At 38.4% G+C, this 23628-nt stretch overlaps 1 protein-coding gene across 13 annotated transcripts in view; it reads left to right on the forward strand.

Moving 5' to 3' along the window:
- The window catches only part of CFAP99 (cilia and flagella associated protein 99), an 82580-nt gene extending 64306 nt beyond the window's left edge, over nt 1-18274 (forward strand). For 3 of the 13 annotated variants that reach the window (XM_088139358.1, XM_088139361.1, XM_088139355.1), the window contains 4 exons: nt 3606-3757; nt 10613-10818; nt 14642-14822; nt 16970-18270. In XM_088139358.1, the coding sequence (XP_087995484.1) occupies nt 3606-3757; nt 10613-10818; nt 14642-14822; nt 16970-17128 (698 nt within the window). In that variant the 3' untranslated portion in view covers nt 17129-18270. Of the gene's footprint in view, nt 1-3605; nt 3758-10612; nt 10819-14641; nt 14823-16969 lie in introns of those variants that run through there. The other 10 variants (XM_088139356.1, XM_088139353.1, XM_088139362.1 and 7 more) reach the window with 8 other exon arrangements.
- The last annotated feature ends 5354 nt before the right edge of the window (nt 18275-23628 follow it).

Consider the following 23628-nt stretch of genomic DNA (forward strand, 5'->3'; position numbering starts at 1 on the left):
ATGGTCTGCATGGATCAATATATTCATGCCCCTGAGAAGGGTTTGAAGTGCTGCTCAGAGTTCCAGCCACTTGATGCTGCAGGAGGCTTTTCCAACTCTAAAGAGGCTTTACTATTTCCTAATTAGGATGCCCAAGAAGATTGTTTACAGCCTCTATTGGAGGCGGCATCCAGTACCACCTAAACCTGTTTCTATTGTGCTATTCATTCCTAGAATGGCAAAGGAGCTTCTGCAGAGGTTTGAAAAGGGACATTACCCATGTTACCATAACAGAAAAGCTGTTTGGCTGCACTCAGGAATGCTATTCTCTTGTTCACCATAGGCTGGACAATATTTATTTTTTACAATTATTTATGCCTTGTCTTAAGGATAGCAGATCTCTCAAAGTAGCTTACTGAGCAATATATATTATTAATAAAAGTCTGATAGGTATTTTTAAAAAGAAATGGCAAACTTCAAGAATCCTTCTCAAAGACAAAGTGTTGTGCAGTGGCAGTGGGAAGAAAAGTCCAGCTGAGCAGGCAGCTGTAATGGTTTTTTGCTAGAAGTGTGCAAATAATTTTGAGATTGAAACAAGCAACCTTGAAATATCTTGTTCTGATATCATATGAACTATTCAAAGACTGGAATTGACTCTTTCAACCTTACCAAAAGTGTTCCAAGTTCGAAAACACTTCCAGAAAAGACAAGAATATTAGTGGAAGGGCCCATTCTGATTCTGGAATGGAATATTTTGGGTCAGGATGTTTTGATCTTAACATGTTTAGCATATCTTGCCTCTCTGTAAATACTGTTCCCACAGGGCACTTGATGGTACTGGCCTTGGATAGGGTTAGGATTAGGTTGCTGCCTGCCTTTCTTCTTTCTCCTTTGGAGATCCTATATACAGAACAGCTGAATTTTATACTTTGTCCTTGACAACATTGATCCATACACCCAAAATGAGGGATGGAGTGAGGAGCTATGTTGACCATGAGTACTGGTGAAACACCCAAGTTGTAAGGGGAAAAAACCAGAAACATTGCTCAGCATATGCAGATTGTATGCATTTCTGATATGAATGTTGGATGATACATGTAAGTTTATTATTGATTTATTATAAGTGCTTTTATGCTGCTTCAGTCCGAAAAATGAATGTAAGGAGTTAAAAAATCTGTTTATAATAATTAGTAGAAAATATCTTATATTAATAAACATCCGTATAAAATCATCATAACAATAATAACTAACAGTCCTGCTTAAAGTTGTTGTTTCCTACAGAGGAAACTTATAAGATGTCTGAGATGGTAGTCATTAGTATTTTCCTGCTGGAAAAAATGGTAGGAAAGCTGCTACTGAATAATGCTGCTGAAGGGTGAAACTTCTACTCTTGGCAGAACTTCGTTGCCTTCAAGTTCTGTTTGAAGTTCATTGAGTGGGCAGTGTTTACTCTTCCATTCTAGTGACACCCCTTCATATATCATGTGTGTTATATGTGTTTGCATGCGCAGATGCTGAAATGTCATCTGGGGCATCCAAGTACACATCCAATGTAAAATTTGGGGCTAGAAATTTATTTACTCCTAGACTTGAGTGTTGTTGCTGCTGGTTTTGAAAGAATCTTGACCAAGTTTTGTTTGAATTTCCTTGTCACTTGGAGTGATTTGTGGTCCTGTAACTGTGAAAAGATTTGTCTGTTTGCTAGCAGTTTTAGGTTCCTTCCTGTGTGTAGAAAGTGCTTTTTCTTAATTCAGTACCATCAGTACTGAAACCATATGGTCCAACTAGTTTTGGCTCAAAGAAAGGGCTTGAATGAGTCAGATCCGGAAAACTGGACTGACTTCTCAATGCTCTGGAGATGGCAATGGTGATTGCAGTAATTGGGTAACATCCTGTCCCAAACCAGAGTGAAAAACTGCTGAAAGGACTACTATGTCCTGTGCCATTCTTGGTTTTCATAGGCTGATCTGCCTCTACTGAAGCCCAATTCTTTTTGCTCACATGAAAGATGGCTTAGAGGAAGACCAGACTTATTCCTGCTGAATAAAAGACAAACGGTGTTCCATTCCTCTGAAGAGAGGGAGGAGACTTAAAAAAGAAATCCATTCCCTTTTTAAATGGCACCTTGAGAGAAAGTCCAATTTCTCACTAGCCTTGTCTGATTACCATTTTTTTTTTCTTAAATGTAAATGCCTGTCTGGTTCTGAAACCTTCAGGACAGGGTCAAGCAATTGTTCTTTTCCAGTATTTTGAGCTGAAACACTCACAGTCCTTCAATGGAGCTGAGGTCAGTACTGTAGGAGCTGAAGGTCTAAACATCCTAAGCCTAGCAGGCAAAATTCCTTCTAAGTTCTGACATGCCTTAACATTTGGGAAAACTCATTGGTTCAGAGATTCCCATTGCATTTAAAAGCTTTACCATCACCAGTCTACAGGCCTCTGAAAGTTTCCATTAAAGCATCTTTGAATACTCCAGAGATTTCTGGATAGATTTCATTCTACACAAAAAGTATAATGGTATGCCACATACACACTTAAAAGTTGTGCCTATAAGTTATTTGACTCCTGGTGACCATCCCTGCAGTTTTCTTGGCAGCATTTTTCAGAAGTAGCTTGCCAGTTCCTTCTTCCTAGGGCTGAGAGGCCCAAGGTCAGTCAGCCAGCTTCATATGCCTAACACAGGATTAGAACTCACAATCTCCTGCTTTGTAGCCACTACACCAAACTGGGTCTAGATATAGATGCTTACAGCATAATATAAGCTCACTAGTAACTGATAACATTGCAATCAATATTTTGGAAATATTTTTTTGTAATTTGATATTGTAATGAAAGAAAAAGTTTAAGAAAAAAGTAAGAAAAGCATTATACAAAAAGCATTTAAATACCCCCCTTTCTTTCATTCTTTCCCCATTCTTTTCTTCTTCCTTGGATATGTTCTAAACTCACAAATTATACTCATATGCCTCCTGTAAAAATATTATAAATTACAATTCCATGACTCATATTGAAAAATGGAGAAAATCTATAGATTTTTTAAAGAGTATCCACAGATAAATCTACTCATCTCCCCCCTTCCCCGCCATTGGCTGCTATTCTGTGACATCCAGCTATCTTCTATCTGAGAAGACAAAATGTGATGAGAAAATTCATTGGTTTCAGAGATTCCCATTGCACTTAATAGCTTTACCATCACCAGTCTACAGGCCTCTGAAAATTTCCATGAAAACATCCCTTGAATACTCCAGAACTTAGAGATTTCTGGATAGATTTCATTCTACACAAAATGGATTCCCTCTTCTCCCTGGTAGAGTTTTAAATTTGTGGAATCCCTAAATGCTCCTAATCAATTAAAGAATCATCTACCTTTATGGTATCTATAGATGCCATCTGCAGGGATGGAATGGAATACAGATCTGAATTTTTGGGTCTGTATTGATGACGTTGTCACTGACCACTGATTCAAATTGCAGAGTAGCAAGAGCTCTTTGAAAAAAATATCGTCTGCTTACTGAGACCTCCAATTCTCATTTATGGTAAAAATCATTCTATTTGTCTATTATTTCTACATTTACTTGCCTTTGGCATTATATTAATATAGTTTATATCCTTTTCTGCTTTTCTAGTTCAAGAAGTATCTAAAAAAAGCCAGGACGCACTACTTCAGGCTTTAAAAGATGAAGAAGAGAAATTTAAAAAAAAAAATGAACTGATTCAGCAAATAAGAGCTATAGAATATCTACCGTTCCTGAAAAATAGATTTATTGATTTAACCAAGGTAAGTTCATAATAAAATATTATGGATGAGCCAACAGTGAAATAGAAAAAAATGATATATTGTTTGTTATAACTTATGAATCCTATCTTGCTCCAAATATCCAACTATAAATTACAACTTCTAAAATTCTTCCTCCGGAAATTTTTCCAGGGGTTTGGAGACCATTGTTATAATGTTGGATGTGATTATAATTTTTACAAATAGTTTTCATTACTAGAACATGGCCTATCCATTATTCTTTTGTGTGTGGATTGTGGTTGAATATAATTTTTTTATGAGAGGCACATGAAATTATCTGCAGTGTCTTGGATATTTTCTGGCAGCCCTCCTTTCTCAAACTTTTATTCCTGATAATTAAGCTTCAGAGTTCTCAGGAAAAGAAATTAAGGTAGTGGTCCATAAAGTTCAGTGCCATAAACCTTAGTTTATTTTATGAATAAAATAAGTACTTATTCTTTTGTATGTATGTATGTATGTATGTATGTATGTATTTATTTATTTATTATTTATTTATAATTGTGTTCATTCATAATACTAAACCATGAGGTTGGGCAACCCAAGACCCATGGGCCACATGCTACCTCCTTTGGCCCTCAAAGGCCTGTTCCAAATACTAGGCACCAAAGAAGTAACACATTTTACCACATAATTTTTTCCATCAAAAATGGGAAGGCCTTTGCATTGAAAATCAAAGGTAATCTGTGGGTTGCTGCTGCTTACCTTGGTTATTTTTGTTTGTATTTCAGTTGTCAAAGAAATTAGATGGTACACTTGGTGTTCTTGTCATGCTTGGTACCAGCAGAGTGATTATACATTGTCTTTCCATATATTATATGCATTATTTTCTGTTTTCAGATCTTCACAAAAGTTTTTGTACAGCTACATTGGTTTTCTTTGATTATATTTTTCTTATTACAGTCTGCAATTGTGCTTTTAGTATCCTCCCCTTTTTTAAAGTCTCCCCACCCACCTTGACTTCCTTTTCTATTAGCTTCACCTGTCATGAGAACCTATTTGCCATTCTATGAATTTATTCAAATGTATTTACTTATTTTATTTATTACCCATTAGATTTATATCCTGCCCTTCATTCAAGAGCATGGGTAGTGATGCCCATTTTCTTGAAGTCCAATATATATGTTTGAAACTTGTTGTGCAGAGTGCAGCAATACTTCCAGGAAAGTTGCCCAGGAAAAATACACATCAGCATGAGAAATTTACAAAATGCAATGTCCATATTTTGTTCCCCAAAGAAATCCAGCCAGAAAATATATACTAACTGGTGTTTATTGATAAAAAATACAAAACCCCATAAAATACAAGTTTCATACAAAATATAGGAAAAAAACACGTCTTCTCATGTATTTTAGCATCCAAGACTTATCTGCTACACAAGCTTAACAAAGTCTCTAGCCAAAAACTCTCAGAGAAGAGGTACACTACTTGGTTATTAGTTACAACTACATAACCCATAAAAACTGACTACATGGTGGCTAAAACTCTACTGAGAGGCTGGGCATGTAATCCTCCCCTTATATCGCCAGTATGTACCCCCCCACTGGGTAACTAACATACACACGCCAATAGGTGGCAATAAATAGCAGTATACGTGCAAACTAAAACCCTAAACTAAGTCACATGCTTTGCTTGGCCATAACCAACTGTTTTGCAGATAATGAGATGAAACCTTCCCATGAGAAAATCCTAGCTTCAGTTTCTATTAACATCAATAACTGCAGCATTACAAAGTAATTTTCTCTCATTGTTTCTCACCTGTGACTTCCCTATTAGTTAGTAACAAATTAAGGATAACTGATATTCTTCTGCCTTTCTCCAGTATCTCTGAAGGTGAAAACTGTCAGAGAAACAAGTCAGGAATTTCTGGAGGGAACTTCCCTATTCTGGAGGGAACTTCCCTATTTGTGTAATTTCAGCTGAAATTAAACAATCAGCTGAACAAACAAGTAAATAAGTTATACAATTGTGGCCTGCAGGCCTATACGTATATCTTTACTAACCCTTTGCACAACCCCTCACTTGAAACCTACAGGTAGTCCTTACTTAACCACCATTGGGACTGGAATTGCTGTTGCTAAGCAATGGAGTCGTAAAGGGAGATGTCACATGACCGCATTGCTTAGCGACTGCAATCCCGGCACTCCCAGTTGCCATTGTTAACCAAGAATCATGAGTCGTTAAGTGGAGCAGGTCCCAGGTAAAATGCACGGGGGTGCTGAAGGGAGGTGGAGGAGGCCCGGCACAGCCACACACAAATTGGGGGGAGTGCTGCAGTGTGGCACAAAGCCATAGTCATCCCTGGAAGCTGCTGCACCCCAGGAGCCTCAGCCAGCCCAGCCCAGCCCAGCAGCACTTACGACTGCAGGGACACTGCAACTCCCCACACCCACCTATCTCTTCCCATCTATGCCCTTTTGGCCACCTTGCACAGTGATACTTGGTGGCAGCAGCGCCAGGGCTGGGGCTGAAGTAAAGGCCTGGGGCCTTCAGCAGTCTCAGCCAATTGCCACTATTCCCAGGTCTCGACTTCAGCCCCAGCACTGCCGTTGCCACTGAGAAATGCCACCTTGAGCCCCATACCGCAGCCAGCCACCCCAGCACCATAGCACAAAACCCTGCTGTCCCAGCTGCCCTACACTTCACTGTTGACCCCCCGCCACCCTGTGCTCCACTACCTTTTCTGCCCCTACCACCTTGTACTCTGCTCCACCCTGCACCCCACTCCCCTGTGCTGCACCACCCCTGCCACCCATAGCTGACCTTCACTGTCTTCTTCCTCCCATTGTTGATGAGGTGCGGCTGGCCTGGCCCTTTGTGAGGCAGCTGCTGGCCATGTGAGGCCTTCTTCCTGAAGCTGTGTGCAGCCTTTCCAGCAGCAGGACAAAGAAGACAGTTGGGGCAGCAGGGGCAGTGGAGCACAGCACCGCAGAGTAGCAAGGGCAGCAGGAGTGCTGGGCAACGGGGGCAGCAGGGGTGGTGGAGTGCAGGACAGCAGGGGTGGCAGAGTGCAGGGTGACGGGTGCAGCGTGGCAGGGGTGGCAGAGTGCAGGGCGGTGGGGGTGTAGGGTGGAGTGCAGGGTGGCAGGGGTGGCAGAGTGCAGGGCAGCCAAAACAGCAGAGAAGGGTAGGAGATAGGCAGATGGGGAGGGTTGAAGGGGAGACGAGTGCAGCAGGGCAGGAGAAGTGTGGGGTCCTCACCTAATGATGGCGCAGCCTTGGCCTAATGACTACAACTGAGACTACTGAAAGTGTCTTCACTAAGCAGTGCAGTCACTTGATGTTTCACCTAAAGACTGTGAAATTCCGGTCCCAATTAGGGTCATTAAGCAAGGACTGTTGATCAATTTCTTTACTGAATGTTAACTACATTCAGTAAATGTTTACTAGAATATTAGCTGAATGTCTAAGGAACTGCATTCCAGAAGGCCTTTGCACAGCTTCATTGGGTGTACCAGTTGCTCCCCTTTCTAAAGTGGGAGGCTTTTCAGATAGTCACTTGTGCCCTGGTCACTTCACAGTTTGACTACTTCAATGTGCTCTACATGGAGCTGCCCTTGAAGACCACCTAGAAGCTTTAACTGCTCCAGAATGCAGTGACATGAGCAGTGGTGAGCATGCCTTGGTATGCCAATGTTACGCCCCTTCTTTATGAGCTGCATTGGTTGCCAGTTTGCTTCCATGTGCAATTCAAGGTACTAGATGTTACCTATAAAGTCCTACATGGCATAGGGCCTGTGTAATGAGTAAAGAGGATGTCAGAGTCAAGATTGCTGAAACTGAAGACCCCATGCTTCCTTTTAACCTCCCTCTCTGCTTTCAAGTCTCAGTCATTTTTGCGCCTTTCTTCAGATCTCTTCTTTGTCTCATGCCTGCCTGACCTTGTAAAACCTGATAACATGCTATCTGTCTCCACTGTCTACCTAACCCTCTCCCCTCCTTGTTTTATGGCAGGAACGAGCAAGCAGCTTGTATAAACTAACAATTCTAATAAAATAACACTTCTAGTATATGGCCGGAATAAGCAAACATTCTAACTAGGTTAACAGCTGTAATAACTCTATTAGTTGGATCCCATTGACGATTGATTGTGAGGATCCTGACAGAGGATGAACTTGAAGGACAGAGGGAAGATCCGCTACCAAGGCAACAATCAGATAAATGAGACTTGAGCCCAGGCCAAGAAAATGGTGTATGAAAATGCCTCAGACAAGATCCCTCTTAATTCACATGAAGATAAAAGAGGGAGGAAGGAAAGTACATCCAGACTTGCAAGATTCTTGTACTATAGCTGTTTTAATAAAAGTAGCTTTAGGTCTGCACAGTGTCTTTTTCTTAGTCTGGTCTACCTTATAGGGCTGACATCAATCTGGAATCATATACCAACTAAGATAAATTTTATATTTCAAATGGTGCCAATTTTAACCCCAGATAAAATCCTGCAAGTTTGGCAAAGAACAGTCAATTGATTTATATGGAGTAGGAAAAAACCAAGAGTAAAATTCAAAATTTCGCAGGATTCAAAAGACAGAGGTTGACTTGCTTTCTCAAATCTCAAATTATATTACCATGCAGGCTGTCTGTTATGGATAACCAAATGGATAAAATCCCCCCCCCAAAAAGCTGGCCAAGCTAATAGACTTAATAGGTATTTATGGTATAAGAAAATAAAAGAGGAGAAACATTTGAATGGACATATCAAAAGACAAAGTCTAATAAAAACAGGGAATTCTATAAAAACAGTAAGTTCAGCAATTTCATCACTAGCTTCACCTTTAAATGCTTTTTATTCTGTGGATGATTACAGCAAGAAAACTAATTACTTATGCAGGTAGGTAATTTTAATTCCAGAATTGTGGAGTCCTTGGGGTTCTCTGAGCTTGGTTCTTTTCTTGCAAACGTTTCATTACCCGGCTAGGTAACATCTTCCGTGCTAAAATGGGATGGAGTTTGCTCTCTATTTATGTGCTGTGGCCTGCCTTGCCAGTGCTGGCGGGGGTGGGGGGGTTGTTTTGCTCCTCTGGTAGTTCTTTGATTAGCATATGTTTGCTGCTTGATTGTGTGCCTGGTGGTAACCTTTGCTTATCTGGGTGATGATTGCTGGTGATTGATTGCTGGTGAGGCAATTTTCTGGTCTTTTGTCTCTTTGGAATAGTATGTTGATGCTGTTTATCTCTGTGTCGGTTAATTGCTGCCTTGTCTGAATACCTTCCAAGGTATTCCAAGAATTCTTTTGCATATTTGGATTTAGCTTGGTCTAAAATGCTGACCATTTGGTATTCTGGACCATAGTTTTAACTGGGAAACTGGGAAACTTGGTCTAAAATGCTGACAGTTTCCCAGTTAAAACAGGGTTTGAACAGTTCAACCCTGAGCTACACATATTCACCTCTATTAATTCTGGAATTTTTAGTAATATGTAATTTATTACCTCATGATAACAGTCAATTTCTAAAATTCATACCCTGCCACATAAGGAAAAATTAATATCCATTTTTTTTAGGAATTCTCTTTGAACATACAACCTTTATACCTAGGAATTAACATACAACCTTTATACCTAGGAAGAATTTAAATAAGCTTAAATAGTAATTGTGACCCTTTTTGGAAGAAGATAAGAAAAGACATGAAAAGATGGAACAAGAGTTATCTTGGCTTTTTAAAGTCATACAGCAATTAAGATGATGGTATTCCCAAAACTGATGTATCTATTTAAACTTTTCAAATAGATATTCCTGATAAAATTCACTCTTCCACTAGTATTTCTCAGCAGCTATGTATCATTCAGGAGGTAGGTTATGGCCATTAATACTAACAGCCAATGATTGAAAACAGATAAAGGCTTTTATGATCAAATCATACATGCAGTAGTTTGGGAATTTTTTCTCCCTTTCTCATAGATCATACTTGGCCTTTGGCATGCTGGGGCCACATTCGAAAAGGTAATAGAAAGGCCATGTAAAGAACTCGATTTAATATAATTCATGTTTAAATGAAAAATTAATGAAAATTATATAGTTAATGATTGGTCTGTAATGAACCTGTCTTTCATAATTTCCCACTATTTTCACAATAAAAATTACAAGGTATACCTGTGGCTTTGGAGGGGCTGAGGGCTTTAGGATGTGCTCCTCTGGTTTAAAGTCCCCTAACCTATGAAGTATTAGGAAGTAGTCATGAGCATCAGTTATACTCCTGAACACATATTATTCCAAGTGAGATTAGATTTTGAAACAAACCCCCAAGAAAGACTTCTTTATTATTATGTTAATATCCTAGGTTATATGCTTTGGCCCTTATAGTATTGTGATTATGGATAGTTATCCTATATTTTGACAGGTTGTTTTGCTGCTATTCAACATCTTGGGTATCCTATGCTTAGAAAGCTCAGAGATAAATAGCCCTGTAAATAAGTCCCCTCCCCACCATCTTAAGCACCATTTGGGAGGAAGGAAAATGTAAAATACATTCCAGTATTATAACTAAAATGAGGCATTGCATCAAGTTTACATGAATAATAAAGTGGCTGTTACAATGATCAAATTTTGAAAGAAAATGGATTAAGCAATTTAAAGAATGAAGGTTCAGAACAAAATTGGACGTTTATATTCAGAATGTGAATTTGAATGTTTCAAATTTGAGGTTTACATCTTGTATTTGTTGCAACAAAAGTTCAAGACTCATCCCCAGCAAGAAGACCAGGAAAGATGGTAATAGTGGAAAGGAATGAGATGGGGGCAATCCCAAACTCTTGGGATTGCATTTTTTGGTCTACATGTGGACTGTAATGTAAATTAAGATACAACAGAAATATAGCACTTCTGCTTTTTTTTCCCATAGACTGCTAACCATGGTGTACTTGGTGAGATGTCATTTGTGGAACTTCAAGAACGTTTAGCTTTGCTGAAAGAAGCTCAGCAAAAAGCAGAAGAAGAGAAGAGGGATCTGATAATCCATGAAAAACATGCTAAGGAACAACTTCTTTTGGACAAACTGGAACAAATCTGTATGTTCAGAGAACAGTTTGGCAGAGCAGCTGCATTAAAGTTAGTTTGAAATACTGTAACATTTATCCAGAATCCACTGTTTAAACAATGCCATAAAAGTGTGCACAACTAAATTTATTTCTTTAATGATCTCATAGCCAAGGCCAAATGTTGCCCAACTGGTGTAGTTGTGTGTGCTACTGTATAAGAATGGATTTTCACCAATGTTCTGTGCTTCACAATAGCCAGCATCTGAAATCCTGTATGATCACAATTTTTTGAGTGGCTGATTCTTCGATGTTGTAGCCTTTGATTATGATGTTTGTTATATTTTAAGGACAATATTATGGTAGAGATTCACACTCATGAAATAGGAATGATTTTCTTCTTGAAGTATATTTTGCCCCTTTTTGCTACCATCTACTTTGAGTATTGCCACAAGGTATGTAGCATGGCTGAATGTATTAGGGCTGCCTTCAGAGAGACTGATACATGGTCTGAGATTGACATTATTTTTATCTATTCCTCAATTACTCTTGCTCCTTTGGGGAACAGGATGGAATTCTAGTCAAGTAATGAAAGCAAGCACAGAACTCATCACATGATTGGCACTGAGAAGCCCTTCCACTCCATAAGTCCTAGTGTGATAATAATCAGAGTGTGCTACAGATGCCTTGTAGGGAGCTGTATATGTGAGGAATTCCATATAATCAAAGTGCAGAGATTGAGATTCCATGGGAAAATTTGTGTGTACATGGTAAGGCTTCATCATCGCCAACAATTGGACAACACACAGGGATGGATGATTTTTCATTGACACCACAGAATGATTGTGATGTCAGAGGGGCTTTAGAGCAGATTAGTTTGCAAAACAGTGATCCCTTAAGGATATCATGCTCTAGTTATATTTAGCTAGTTCCTCATAAATTATCTCATTCATGTCTCTCATCCCTCATGATTTGAATTTGTTTAGTTTGCCCAGAATTTCAGATTGACAAAAGTAATGTTCTGCCTATCTAAGGTGGCTCACAAATATACAGTATGTCTGTCTTTTGATGTTTTCAATATTTTGGACTGATGCTGTTTCACTATGATGTCCTAGGATTTGGAAGCCCTGAATTTTCTCCCCCAGTTAGTGTTTTAATCTGTTACTTGATAGTGAGCTCTATCCCATGGGATAAAACTATATTCAAGATTTCCTGTTTAACCCAGCTATTGAGGAATTTGTCCCAATTCCCCAAATTAGGAGCTATTACATATATGTCACTTTTTTACCTAAAAGCAGCAACTTGTTCAGTCCTTCCTATTAAACATTGGAAAAAATGGGGGGTGTAGATGAAATGATACCTTTCTAAGAATTCACATAACATTACAGTTATTATATTTACAGCTCTGTTGAGTTTAAGGCAACACATATAATTTTTTATTCTAATTTTATTTCTGCCATAAACCTGTGTGGGAAATTAAGCTCAAAATAATGACTCTACAGAGTTAATTTAATACTGAGTGGGGATTTCAACCTGTACTTATCAGATTCTAGATCCCCGGCTGAGAAGTTAGTTTACAAATCTAGGAACAGAGTTATGCAGAGCTGTGTTTTAGATCCTGTATTGCTTCATGTGAATGTTACCAATGCTGTTAGCCTCTTAACATTCTTGGCCTGTCATACATAAAAGTGGGTGCAAAAGGTATCTTTATTTTATTATATAGTTCTGTATTTCAGTTTACAGTGAAATTGAGAAAATTGACATCAGCATTTTATGAATTCTATCATCAGAAATCCTAATAGTGAACAATGCTGTCTAAACAAGAAAAATGTATTTAGCCCATGGTATTTCAATAATCAGGAACATTATTATCTTAATATGTGGTGGAAAGCAATTTGCAAATCTCAGTATTTTAATGCTTGAAAGGTTGTACCCCAAATACCACAGTGTTACACTTTTAAGGTTGAAGTTTTTAAGAATTAAAAATTTAGTTTTGGTTATGATCTCCAAATTTTGGGCTGTGCCATTCTCCGTTTGCACTCCAAAGTTCTTAAAACTCAGTTTTCTGAGTTCTTTTCTGGAAATGGATGCTGAACTGTCATCCCTTTTACACAGACTTAGTTCACATTTAATTATTGATTTGAGATGCATTTTCCAATTTGTTTCATTTAGGTGTTTTTTGTTTGTTTGTTTGGGGGGGCTTTTTGTTTGTTTTTTGATGCCTTTGAGCCAGTGTTGACTTCTGTCGACTGCCTGAACAAATCCCTGCAGTTTTCTTGGCAAGATTTCAAAAGTGGTTTGCCCTTGCCTTCTTCTTCCTAGGGCTAAGAGAGAGTGACTGGCCTGAGGTCACCCAGCTGGCTACCTGCCTAAGGCAGAACCGTGTGTTCTAACATGGTTACCCAGTTTCTAGCCTGGTGCCTTAACTACTACACCAAACTGGCTCTAGATTGTTTTAGTCTACACTAAATAAATGGGATGAAGTCTAATTTAAGGCTTTGGCTATTTACCATTGGTCAATTTTTGTTGTTTATTGTGTGAAAATTATGTACTTGGTTTAATTTTCTTTGCGACATCTGACAATCCTATAATGCAGATAACTTTTCAAGTTCTTAGTTGAATGTGTTGGCATGAGTATTACTTCTGGATCATCTTTAAAACACTGCATTGCTTTTAGAAGAATGCAATATCAAAATACTGATTACATTGCTATTTTGATTTTTGTAATGTGCAAATAATGATATTCTATTAGAGTTTTCTTTTGATTCTAATTGTTTTTTTCCCTCAAGATTAAGATAATCCAGTGCTATATTGCGTAGGTGCCACTAAAATAAAATCTGCAATAGTGCCTTTTAAAAACTAATTTTAAATTCAGCAGTAATTTTGGTTTCATTACTATATATATGTTAGCTGTATAAAATGTATATAAGGTCATAAAAGAGCTTTGCTGAATCAGGCCAATAGCCTATCTGGTCTAGCATTTTATGTCACATGCGTGAAGGTTTTGTAAAAAGGACAAATTTTTCTTCCAGTATTATTCACCATGACCTCATATTTAATGCCTCTAATTCAGGTGGTAGTAATATAACCTTCACTAACCCTATACCCCTTTAAAAATAATTTAAATAATATCTGTCTCATCATTTGATGGCAACAAATTCCTAGTTTAATTATGAATTATGAATGCAATCTGATTTCAGTGGATGACTCCAGTTCTAATACCACGAGAAAAGGAAAAAGCTTCCTACATTTTCCATGCCATATAGAACTTTGTATATTTGTATCTTTACCATTTATGTTAAACTACAAACTAAACTACAAAACGCCAAGTGCTGTAGTTTTCCCTTGCAGTGAACTGTTCTCTGGCCTATGAACGGTTTAGTTGTCCTTCATCTTTATGTTGCAGAAGAATCTGAATCTTAACAGATAGAGAGTTTGTGGATTGGTAGTGCCCAGGTTGGAAGTTATGTCACCTGAAAAGTCATCTCAGCCTAAGTGTTCCCCTTCCTATTTATTGCTGGCTATTTTTTTATGGTGAGAGGAAAACTGAGAAATAGTTTCTTGCCTTTACAACTGATTCAAAAGACATATATGATATTTCTAATAGGCCTTGGGGGTCATTAAGACATTTCTGGTATACTTTCTGAGGAAATTTGATCAAAGGTATACAGCTTGGGATGCTCTGCCAGGGTCTATGGGTCTACAACTTTAATTCCTTTTATTTTTATTTATGAATATATAAGGGCACAATCTAGCTGACTGTATGTTTCATAAATCCTTTTGTTTAGAGTGGAACCATGCTTGAATATATGTCTTTCGTATTAAATTGTAATTAAGTAATTGATGCTGGCTCACACAATTACAAAGTGTTATTTATTACACCATTTTTTTTTTAGACAGGAGGAAAAGAAAACTAAGATTCCACTTCGTGAAGCCATTTTGAAAGAAGAACAAGTTTTAGATCTACAGAAAAAAATTATGGAAAAGTCTACTGAACGTAAATTGCAAACTGAATATTTAAAAACTACATATATAAAGTTTAATGAAAAATCAAAGCGATCTTGGAAGTCAGAGAAAGTAAGGAAAATAATGCTTCATTTTGTGTTTTATAAAACAATCAGACTGTCCTTATCTCTTAATTTCCTGGGTCTTTGAAGCATGTGTGGAAATTTGAATAATTGTATATTTTCACTTTACACTTTAAAAAATTGTACATACATACACACACACACATACATTTAATACGTTCAGTATATTTGATATATAATAGTAGAACATAAATTTCCATTCCTACCTTATATACAAGACTCATACTTGCATAGTATTCATGACAACCATATGACATAAAATTAAATTTTAAAAAAGTTTAAAATTTATATAAAACTGGGCTATTTCAGATGTTAATCAAATCCTTAAATATGTGTCGAAATTATACTTTAGAGTTCCTTAAAAGCATTTTTGTCCTTTTGTTCTAGTTTAATCACTTTGCAAATTTACTATAATTCTACCATTTCCTAATTTTATTCTCTCAATGCTCACCAAAGGCTAACGTCCAGATTTGGGGTGGGGGGCAGGTACACATTAATTCCAACTGCTTAGTAGGGTATCACTACTTTCTTTGTCCTCCTTCAGAAAGCAAGAGGCAAGTGATGCACATGTTCCAGCCAAGGTGATGTAGTTTGTGAAGCAGGATATTAGATTTACATGGTATGGCTTATGCCTGGCTTCAGTCTTCTAGACTCACCAAATATTTAGTCCCATACTGAAGACTTACTGTTTGGAGGAGGGAATTTATTATGAATTTAAATTGCCAACAGTTGCCTGCTACTGGGGAATATAGCAATCACAACAAGCACCTTCCCATTGCTATTGGTTCTCACCTGCTGATCAAGGATAGAAGTACTCTGCTAAACATGTAATGAGGTACACTAACAATACCAAACAGCATTGCTTTCTGAAAAGCAGTGCTTTCATTTTTAAATGCTTACCAAATTAATAATCTGTTCCAGAATTTTGCCTTTTTAAGCTTACTGTCTTCAAACAGCTTTTTTCCTGTTATTTGAAGACAAGAGCAACATTTACCTACTCTAGTCCTTGTCACCATATCAATCTTTATGCGGAGCTTCACAAAAAGGGGGTCCAAAATCATATCTGCAAGCTCTTCATCTTCATGAAGAGCCTCATGGCATGATTTACTAATTATTTTTGTGGGGTATGTCCGTGTCATGTTCATCTCACTCTCAGCTTACTGCTGAGGCAGCCTAGAGCAGTTGTTTCAGTTTGGAAGTGACATTTCCTTCTTTTGACACAGAATTTCCAAACTGGACAATCTAGGGCATTTAAAGGTCAAGTGGAGGATGGCACTGTTAGCAAATGGTGTGTGATTGCACTTTCAGTATATATATATATATATTTTAATTTCCTAACCCTTCTATGCTCCCTTTGACCTGAGGAGCTCAATCCATGGAATCCTGCCTGCTTAAATTTGTACTTGCTTAAATTTGTTGAAATTGGCTTCCCTGAAAGGACAGTGATAAAGCAATGGGAACAAATTGCTTTTCTAGCAGAAATCCACCCAAAAGGCAGTATGGGGGTTGAAAGATTCAAGCTGTTCATCCCACTCAACTATCTAGGAAGCAACTGAAATACCAGTTGCCAAATGAAGAAAGAAGGGAGGCCACTTCAATTTAATGCAATAAAACCATCAGAGGGAAATTTAGGTAGCACAATGAAGGGCCACATGAAGGGAATGTTTTCCTGCATCTTCCCAAGCTTTTCCAAATTTCAGCGAGGCCTTGTAGTCAGGCCATTATCAATTGACCTAGGTTTGGGATCTTAGGGATGTATTGACAAGCTTCTCAGGGGTGTTGAGGGAAATCCTTCTACCATTCACTCCATCTTATTGTACAGTCACATGCCCTGAGCTGTTGCATGACAGTGTTTGTATCATGTGACTGTTACCATCTTTAAAGCCCTATATTGGTTAGATAGGGTAGACATGCTCCAGGTCCCCTGGCACCTTGAATTGTACCCAGAAAGCAACTGGGAATGTAGCACTCAAGTGAACTATGGGGCACTCCAAGCTGCGTGTGCCGCTGTATTCTGGACCAGTTGCAGTTTCTGGATGGTCTTCAAGGGTAGCCCGATGTAGACCATGTTGCAATAATTATTTAATTGAACACATTTGAATTAATACTAGGATGCTCTATATTTTGCTTTCACAGAAAGATCAAGGAGAGGATCGCTGGAAGAAATTGGAAGAAAGTCGACAACAACAATTTAAGATGCTTCAGCATGGTCTTATGTCCAGAGAGAATGCTCAAAAAATGATAGCAAATGAAGCTATGAGAACTGGAACCACTGCTTGTATATTGCGAAGTTAGACAAAACTGTTTCTAGATACGCTTCTGTTTATTAGATATTTACTACTAATATGACTCAATTTCTGGAGTTACCTCTTGAACTACTTTATACTTTAATATAAACATTGCTATTAACTGGCAGCTGTTTTTAGTTCATATATGTTGGAACTATAATGCTTTTAACATTTTTAGCTATGATATTACTAGTTTTCAAAACAAGCATGTGGTACATTTTAAATAAGTCATGCTATTTTTCAAGTAAATAAAAGGGAGGACAAACAAATGCATTTTAATATTTTAAAATAGTGTTTTTATTTAAGTAGAAATAATATTTCAGTGTGCTTCTTTTCTGTTAATATTCTCTTCTATTAATATCTCAGTGTGCTAGAGTCAAAAATAAAATGTGTTAAATGTATCAAAAGCAAATATTAAGGGAAAACTGTAGCTATTTTAGAGCTTGGCTAAATCTTGAATCTCCCTTGAGAGGGATCAATTTCAATGTACTTTACAAAGCTTTCTCAGTACCTTCTTTCCTTCAAGCAAAGTGGTGATGGCTGCTCATTTTTTAAATATTTATCTGGTTGCTGTTTAGGAGGATGATTATTCTCCTTTCTTATATCCTTTCACAAAAGTTTTTGAAAGAAACTGTGAGCTCCTAATTACCAGGTACATTTTTATTCTCTGTATAGTTTGTCTCAAAAGTGGTTGAATCAAAACTACAAAATTGTTTGAAACAGTACCTTTGACTTTCATCTCCCCACTTTTGGATTTGCCTTCCCGGTTGCTTCCTCTGCTTTGAAAAATACACAGCTATTGAGGCATTCTTTTTTATTGCCATGTAACACTGCTGACTCATATTCAGTTTGCAGATCCTTTGAAAACCAGTACAGGTATGCTGGTTTGTGAGGTATTCTCTGGGTCAATGTTCTTGGGTTGCAAAGATCAACATGCTTAGGGTAAAACTAGGTTATGCTTGTGTTTGTGACCTACTGGTTAAATGTGCCAAAACATGACCAATACATTGGCAGGTATTATTTCATGTGGTTAGTTGTTTATCTTACTAAAAAGAGTTATGTGAAAGCCTTCAGTGACCAGTTATGGATAGCAAAAGGTCAGAATTGATAGGCCCATCTGGAAGACTGTGATTTGCGGGGCGGGGCGAGGGGGGGAGAAATCCCAAGAGATGTAGATACAATCAGTCAGTGAAATCTAAACCAGTCAATCTAGTTAGTAAGCAGACACCATTAGTGCTGTGGAAAATCAAGCTCTGAAAAACCAGTCAGGAGCAAGAAAAGTGTAATGTTTTATTAGAACTTACAAGAAATACCTTTTTTTAAAGGCATCTTATTTTCACATACAATCAGCAATAAAAATACATTAATTGCATTTAAAGATAATACAAATACACTAATATGCAGTAAAATAATACGAAGGTTCTACAGGGTTGCAGTTTACAATTAATGTAGAGCCTAACATTTTAATTCTAATGTAGAAAAATTCACTGCATATAAAAGCCTATTACAGAAATAAATTTTAAGACTTTTTAAAAGCTTGAGATCAAAATATGGAATGTATATATTTTTTAAAAGCCAGTCCCTAAAGTCTAAAATATTTCAGTGGCTAGCGGTAAATAAATATACAAGATAGAGGCAATTGTTGAAGACTTATTCTACTGTTTGTTATTACTCTCTTGATAACCATGAAACATCTTTCATATGTTCTGTGAAAGTACTTAGAAAAAATGAATGTATGACAATCTCATGAGAATATTGGCCAGGAAGATTCCCCTCAGATCCTGCCTTTGTTACACCTTCTCTCTCGCAGGAACAGAGCTGCTCTTTCCTGGTTCATTCATTAGTGGCCTTGGGAAGAAGGGATGGTGTGGCCAGCAGGTCAGCCATTCTCCGAGCCGTTCTCGCAGTGCTTTGGAAGACCTCATTATCCAAATCATGCACTCTATTCCTTCTTCAAATAGCACCCCTGTTCTCACAAGACCTGGGGAAGACCAGAAGGTTTCCGAAGGATTGCAAGAATGGGAGCCCTATTTGGAGAAGGAATGGCAGGAGTGGCTTGGAGAATGGCGTGAGTGACTTGGGAAGAAGGCCTGGAAAGAAGTATGCAGCTGCCTCACATACAGTAGGGTCAGGCCAAGTGCACCTCATCAGCAGCGGGAAGAAAACGGTGAAAGTCAGCTGGGCGCAGTAGACTCTGTGGAGTGCAGGGTGGCAGGGGCAACTGGAGCTTTGCGCAATGGTGCTGGGGTGGCTGGCCACAGTGTGGGGCTTGAGGCGGCATTGCTCAGTGGCAGTGGCAGTGCTAGGACTGAAGTAGAGGCCTGGGGGCAGTGGCAGCTGGCTGAGACTGAAGGCCCCAGGCCTCTACTTCAGCCCTAGCCCTGGTACTGCTGCCACCAAGTGCCACTGTGCAGGGCAGTCAAAAGGGTATAAATTGGGGAGGGGGATAGGTGGGTGGTGGGAGTTGCAGTGCCCCTGCGGTCCTAAGTGTGGGCAGGCTGTCAAGTGCCCAAATTTTGATCCTATGACGGGGGGGGGGGGGTGCTGCAATGGCTGTAACTTCAGCCACAGGTTGTAAGTCCATTTTTTCATCACCTTCATAATTTCAAATGGTCGCTAAACAAATGCTCGTAAGTTGATTACCCGTACATATAGATATACCATAAACATAAGAGAACCTAAGAACTAATGGAAGTTAGACATTAATTCAAATTTTAATTGTTTTTTTGGAAAATGGTCTGTCTCCAATGGGCTTTGTTATCCTGTGTACAGTTTCTCCTGCCCTTAAGTGTGTTTCCTTGGTCTAGAATGCAGTTGGCTGAGATAAATATCTTCAAATTAGTTAATCAATACTCATTTTTCTTTTCCATTTTCTTTCAACCTCTACAGTTTCTTAATATGCCTAATATTGCATTTTGTCCTTGAACCACTTCTCTCATTCTGATAGGGAATTAATCTGTCAGATATCCTGGCTCCAGAAAAGAAAAAGTTGAAGTTTTCCATTTTCTTTCTCCTGAGAAAAAGGGGAAAGAGGGATTTTCTCTCAAGAAAAAAACATGGCAGTATACGAAAAAGGGGGGGAGGTTGTAGGTAGAGAATCAAATTACTCCTTGTGGAGTCATGTTCCCATCCATGTGTGTGCTTGCAAGGGAGCCATTACATGGCAGCAGCGGCCACGGGACAGAGCACAGTGCTGTGGAGAATACAGTTTGGACACAAAAGGCCTGAATGAAGAAGAGTACAGATGTCTTTTTCTTGCCTGGGACAATTGAATTAAATATACATCACTGTAAAATCCATCATTAGAGTTCTCTTTTCTTCTCTTATTCTCAAGTAAGATGAAAGGGGGAAATAGGATCACAGCCAGTTTTTTGTTCATTTTACCCTCTTTATCTCTATCTTGATACGTAAACAAAAGTGTATGCTATCCTTACAGAAAATGCCAATCCTCCAGAGGAGGACATAGAAGTCAAACATTGATTCCCAATGAAAAGTGTCAACAAGGTTCAGCAGCAATCACCTGGGAGGCTGGGAAGTGAGATGCAGAGTACATAAATTGATCTGTGAAAGCTGGAATTAGGGGGACCTGAAAAGCACTACTTCTGAGGTTGGCCATGGAAGAGACAGAATAGCATTTGAGGTACAGATAGAGAAGGACACTGCATCACTACAGGGTTCACTTGCACCCAGCATCCCCGTACAAAAGCACACATTTCCCAAGTATAAAGAAAGGGAAACAATGGAAGCCTACTTGGTCAATTTGTGCAACATGAATTTAATGATTTAATATTATCACATATTTCTAATAAACTATATTATCACAGGATTCTCAAACTTTGAGATGCAACTGCCCAACTGTGTGGCAAAATGAGGAAAACTCATAGTGGGCTTTGATAGTGCTCCCACTGTGAGGGAAAAATAATAAAGCTGGAAAGTCTCCCCCTCCCCCTTTCCTCTCTTTCTGCCCCGTCCCCCTTTCCTCTCCTGCAATCTCTTTCCTCCACTTCCTTCTGCCATTCTTTGCTCATGCAAAACAGGATCAGCCCCAAGCTATTGCATGACCCAAGAGTGACCATGTTCTGCTGCCAAAAATAGCCCTTTTATCCTAGGTTAAGGAGGATAGGGCCATCACCTGTCTGCTTAAGGGTTTGCCATGGTTCTTATCTCACAATAGAAAAATCATTTCTCCCCCATTTAACACCTATCCAAACCTATCTTCGAATCAGATACCCTCAGATTTCCTGCCTCTCAACCTCAAAAGTGTAGAAATTCTATGCTTTTCTATTGTTCAGGGTCCCTCTTTCTTGAAAGCAGGCACCCAATTATCATTGCAATAAACATGGTTCTTCTCAGCATTGTGCTCCTGTCTTTGGCAAAAATTCCATGACACCTACTTTGTTCAAGCCTGATTGTGTTTTGTTAAGCATATGAAACAAGACATCCCTCCTGCTGCTTCAGTTACTTGTGACCCTCCAGGGCATCTCCACCCACGTCTTGAGAATTCAGCATAAAGAATTTTTGGGGTAACATTAGAGGTAAATTGCTTGGAGCCATGAATGTGTGCCTATCTGTATGCTGATGCCACATTGTTGGATGAGAACCTACTGATTTGCCACCAATATTAGACTGGACAATGCAATGAGGAATAAGGAACTAAAAATTACTGTATTGAGGAACAAGGACCATATTTGACAGGAAAAATGGAGTGAACATTGCACATTTCATATAAATGGTAACAAATTAGAGCAATTAGATCAATTTTTGTAGGGTTTTGGATTAAATTTTAGGTTTTGGATTAAATAAAATCCAAATGGGGTTACTGGTGCATATCTTCTGCACTCTCCACTCTCTTTCTCAGCAGCTTCAGGCATGGCCTACTTGTCAGGCAGAGTGATAATCACAAACACTTCTGTTTGTGCAGAGCGCAGCAAAAACTCCAGGAAAATATTAGCCATGACAGCAAACACAATGCAATGTCCATTTCTTGTTTCCCAAAGAAATCCAGTCAGAAAATATATACTAACTGGTGTTTATTGATAAAAATGCAAAATTCCATAAAATGCAAATATCATACAAAATATAAAGAAAAACACATCTTCTCATTTAATGTAGCATCCAAGACTTATTAGCAACACAAGCTTAACAAAATCTCTAGCTACAAACTCTTAGAGAAGAGGTACACTACTTGGTACTTTGTTATAACTACATAGCCCATAAACCCTACATAGTGGCTAACACTAAAACAACTAACAACTACTCAGAGAGACTGCACATGTTCCTCTCCTTGTATTATAGCTCTATGCCACCCCCACTGGGTAACTAGCATACACACGCCAATAGGTGGCAGTAAATAGCACAATACACAACACACAATAACAGGTGTTTTTCACATGATCTCTGTAGTCAAAATATTATTTGTTATTGTTGTAAAGATAACGGGATGAATCCTTTCCCATGAGAAACAAAATCCTGACACTACTGCCCTAACATTCCAGCGTTTTCTCTTCCCTCCCTACCCCAGGAACTCCATCAGAAACTTTACATTCAGGCATCTAACCAGAGGGGTATCTGTACTGCCGATGATCAGCCTGTGCACTTGTTTTTTATTTAAAACACTATAAAGGTAATGAAGAATCAAAATTACAGCCAACATATGTTGATTATACAACTGTAAGGCACTCTATGCTACCCAAGTTTCAGAGAGCCAAACAAAAACTTGAGACGAGACTTCTGTAACAATTTAACAGATATTTACTGATCAATATGTATCTGAGTGGCCCAATCAACATCGTGGCAAGAAATGCTGAAAGAAACCACACCTTGCAAAGCAAACATCAGAGGCTTTATAGAAAGGTACAGGTCTAAAAAAAATTCAAATCAGATAGTGCATCCTCTCATGCCCATACAAAGGATTTTTGGGATGGTCTAGGGGAGGGGTAAAGGTAGGTCCTAAAGAGGTAAATCTAAGTTTAACTTTTTTCTTCTGGTTACCAAGGAAACACCCCATGTCGGACCTTATCTCTTCTTTGTTCCTCTTTGAAATTCAGGGTCTCTCTCTTGGCAACTTTTTCTACCTGGTACCAAGCTAATTTACAGCTTGTTTATTCAAAGACAGTCAGGCATCTAATGGCCGGCTGCCTCAAGGCAAAGGAAAATGGGGTGGGGGGATGCTGTGCTCTTTAAAAGGCAAAAAGCAAGTTGCAAGTTTTAAACATAACGTAAAATAAAATGCACTATTAAATGGATGTTATACATTATGTGAAACACATAGTGCAAAACCATGTACTAAAACAATGCCCTTTACAACCTACATACAAAAATACAATCACAAATGCACACATATATTGTGATGGCCTTAGTATATGGACTCCTTGGGGGAAAGTCCAGGAAAGAATAGAAAATCATTTCAAGAAACAATAGAAAATTATAAACAGCTAAATGACTGTGTGAATTTCTTGGCTAATAGTAGTTCCAGTTTTCTCAGACTGTTTGCAACATGCATTTCCT

Source organism: Python bivittatus, unplaced genomic scaffold (genome assembly GCF_059951505.1).
Source record: "Python bivittatus isolate LINGU-HERP-01145 unplaced genomic scaffold, Pbiv_v1 ctg000210_np1212, whole genome shotgun sequence".
Taxonomy (NCBI): Eukaryota; Metazoa; Chordata; class Lepidosauria; order Squamata; family Pythonidae; genus Python; species Python bivittatus.